This window comes from Nannospalax galili, unplaced genomic scaffold, assembly GCF_000622305.1.
Source record: "Nannospalax galili isolate Female #2095 unplaced genomic scaffold, S.galili_v1.0 scaffold1007, whole genome shotgun sequence".
In the NCBI taxonomy this organism is placed as follows: domain Eukaryota; kingdom Metazoa; phylum Chordata; class Mammalia; order Rodentia; family Spalacidae; genus Nannospalax; species Nannospalax galili.
In genome coordinates this window covers 148,444-151,374 of record NW_008355473.1, presented here as the reverse complement: position 1 = coordinate 151,374, position 2,931 = coordinate 148,444, and the positions used below count along the sequence as shown (strand labels likewise).

The 2,931-nt window shown below is 41.4% G+C and overlaps 1 protein-coding gene across 3 annotated transcripts in view; it reads right to left on the bottom strand.

The window, feature by feature from the left end:
- The window catches only part of Bbs2 (Bardet-Biedl syndrome 2), a 49,293-nt gene that overhangs the window by 38,599 nt on the left and 7,763 nt on the right, over nucleotides 1–2,931 (bottom strand). For 2 of the 3 annotated variants that reach the window (XM_029555907.1, XM_029555908.1), the window contains exon 2: nucleotides 1,892–2,119. The exons of the other annotated variant lie outside the window; for it this stretch is intronic. In XM_029555907.1, the coding sequence (XP_029411767.1) occupies nucleotides 1,892–2,119 (228 nt within the window). The remainder of the gene's footprint in view (nucleotides 1–1,891; nucleotides 2,120–2,931) is intronic. 3 annotated transcript variants of the gene reach the window in all.

Genomic DNA, 2,931 nt, shown 5'->3' with positions numbered 1-2,931 from the left:
TGAACCACTGTCCAGTCTACAAAGAGGAGGGTCAACACAGAGGAATCAGTTCCTCCATGCTTCCAAGTGAAGCCAACCGTGGTTGAGCAGGACCTTTGACTTATCTTCACATAGGTGGAACTTGTAAAAGAAAGGAGCCAGGGTCTCCTCCAAAGCCCATGTGACCCCTGAGGAACAGATCCTCAAACGACTTTAAGAGTGAAAATAAATTGGTTTATCAGGGCCAACTGTATGGCCTTAAACACCCAAAAGGAAAGTAAAACCAAAGATTAAAGGGACTTTTTAAAGAGTCCATATGCATAGCTAAAGGCTACATAACAAGCAACAATGCCAGATGGGCGATACCTTCTTTTGAGTTGTTGGCCAAGGTAGCCAAAGGGACTCCCAGATAGTAACCCAGCATAGAACTGGGAAAATGAACAGCAGACCCCAATCTATCTAAAGGAATACTGAAAACCAATTGCTGCTAGATGAGGAACGGCTGACCGTCCTAAAACAAAGACCTCTAGATAGGCTGACTAGATTCACAGGACGGACAGGTAGTGGGGAATGGCTGGGGGTGCCAACAACACAGCAGAGAGTAGCAGGGATGACAGAGTATAAGGGCTCTAGTCGGGGGAGGGAGGCTATGGGAGGGTGCCATCTGGGAAGTGGGTGTATAGTTGAATAAGATGGTTTGGGATGTTCTGCTGTGTTTTCTTCTAAAATACAACAAAAATAAAAACATAGATGAGTATGTATAAATTCATGAAAAGTATTTGCACACATGTGTACACACTAATGCAACATGAAATGTAGAACATTCAGCAGACCAGACCATGGTGGCACATGTCTTTAATCCCAGCCCTCAGAATGTAGAGGCAGGAAGATCTCTGTGGATGCAAAGCCAGTCTGGTCTACTTAGTGAATTACAGGCCAGCTGGGCTACAGGAGACCCTGTCTCAAAAAGCAAAATAACAGATTGGAGATGCATGTGCCAACGTCTCAGTCTTAGTAGCAAAAACAATGAGTCTTTCTTCAAGGAAAATATATTCTAAAATGAAATGGAGATCTTTTTTAAAGGCTAAAAACTCATTCAGTTTTATTTCTTACCAGGCATTTACTGAGTTCAATATTGTATAACTGTATTAATTCAACTATGAACCTAGAAACTTACAGCCACTTGAGAAAGAGATGAACTCTTGCTTCTGCAGTTGTTACTGAATATGTTAAAGCTGTAATGAAATGTTTCTTCTAAGCATGTCGTTATTAAAAATTAAAAATAAAAAAATAAAATAATTTTTAAAAAGAAACATAAAAAAAATAAAAGAAGAAGGCAGAACAACAAAAACCAGGTACATAAATTCAAATGCTATTCGACTGTTTATGTTTTTTTCCTTTTTGCTTCCCTGTCTCCATAATAAATATGGATTGCTGGGGTGCCAAAGCTGCAGCAGCCTGTAGATGGCAGGCTGCAGTAAGGGCTTCCAACCAACTCTGTGTGAGGCCACAAGAACTGTGTGCTGGCTTCCTAGTGCCTGGCTAGAATCTCAGCAGATCTTAACAGATGGTATCACAAATATATCTCCTAGAGGCACATGTGACTGTCACCAAATGATTACCAATCATAAGCAAATAAGTAGGTTCCAAGGGCACAAAACAGATGTAAAGACATGATGCTTAACTATACCACAGAAAAGACAAACCAAAATGAACGTGTAAACAGTGGACAAGAGCTGGGGACACAGCTCAGTGACGGAACACTTGCCCTGTACGCAGACCCAAGGCACTAGGTTCAATCCCCAGCATCACCAATCAACCAAAACTATCTGACCAAACAAAAAGAAACAAAAAAACCAGTAGGTATTACTGTGTGACAGAGGTTTTATGGTTTAAAAAAGGGTATACTTGCCTCTCTGTGCAACAAATCTGAATTATTGTAGATATCATAAGCCAAAAGATTAGTCTGTGTCCCCACTAAAAGAGTATCATAGCCAAGCTCAGGGTTCAACACTCCCGCAGTCAGGCAGCTGACGGTCTGGTTAATGTTGAGAAGAGAAACATCAGACTCCAGGGGGCTCTGGAAAACTCTGGATGCACTGAAATGCTGGCTCCTCATGTGAGGATTATGTATAAAAACCTAAAACGAGAAGTTATATTCCCTTAAAACACCAAAACCGCCAAATTCACAGCATATATTTTTTTTTTAAAAAAACTGGGCTAACAGATATCAACATTAATAAGACACCATCTCAATCTATGACACCTAAGACTCACACAGTTCTGTGGTGGCCAACTTCAGTCCTTACAAATGATGGCAAGCCAGTGGTTCTTAGAATGAGCAAGATCTATCGTTGTTGCTCAGCAGGGTAGTGTGCACGCTATCTGCCAGCATGTCAATGCTCTTCCATACCAGCCTTTTCCTGGTTTTAAGCCACAGAAGCTGCTACCAACTTCAGTGCAGTTGCTTTAGCCCAGATGATCACAGCAAACAGAACAAACCCTTCACATAGTATCTCTCACCCAAGCCCCTAATAAGTTCACTTCCTAACTTAAAATGGTCTACTATTTAACGTGTTTTACAACCTTAAAATATGTCCTACATAAAATCAAATTCTTGAGTACTTTTTCATAGTCTACACTGTAAGACCAAGAATTAAAATTAATCCAGGGACCACAGAAATGGCTCAGTGATTAAGAGCACTGGCTGCTCTTGCAGAAGACCCAGGTTGGGCTCCCAGCACCAACACAGTAGCTAACAACTGGCTGTAATTCCAGTTCTAGGGGGATCCAATGCCCTCTTCTGGCTTCCATGGGCATCGCACACATGATGCTTTACATATCTGCAGGCAAAACACTCAATACACATAAAAATTATTTTTTTTTTTTGGTCTTTTTGAGACAGGGTCTCCCTGTAGCCCCAGCTGTCCTGGAACTCACTATGTGGACCAG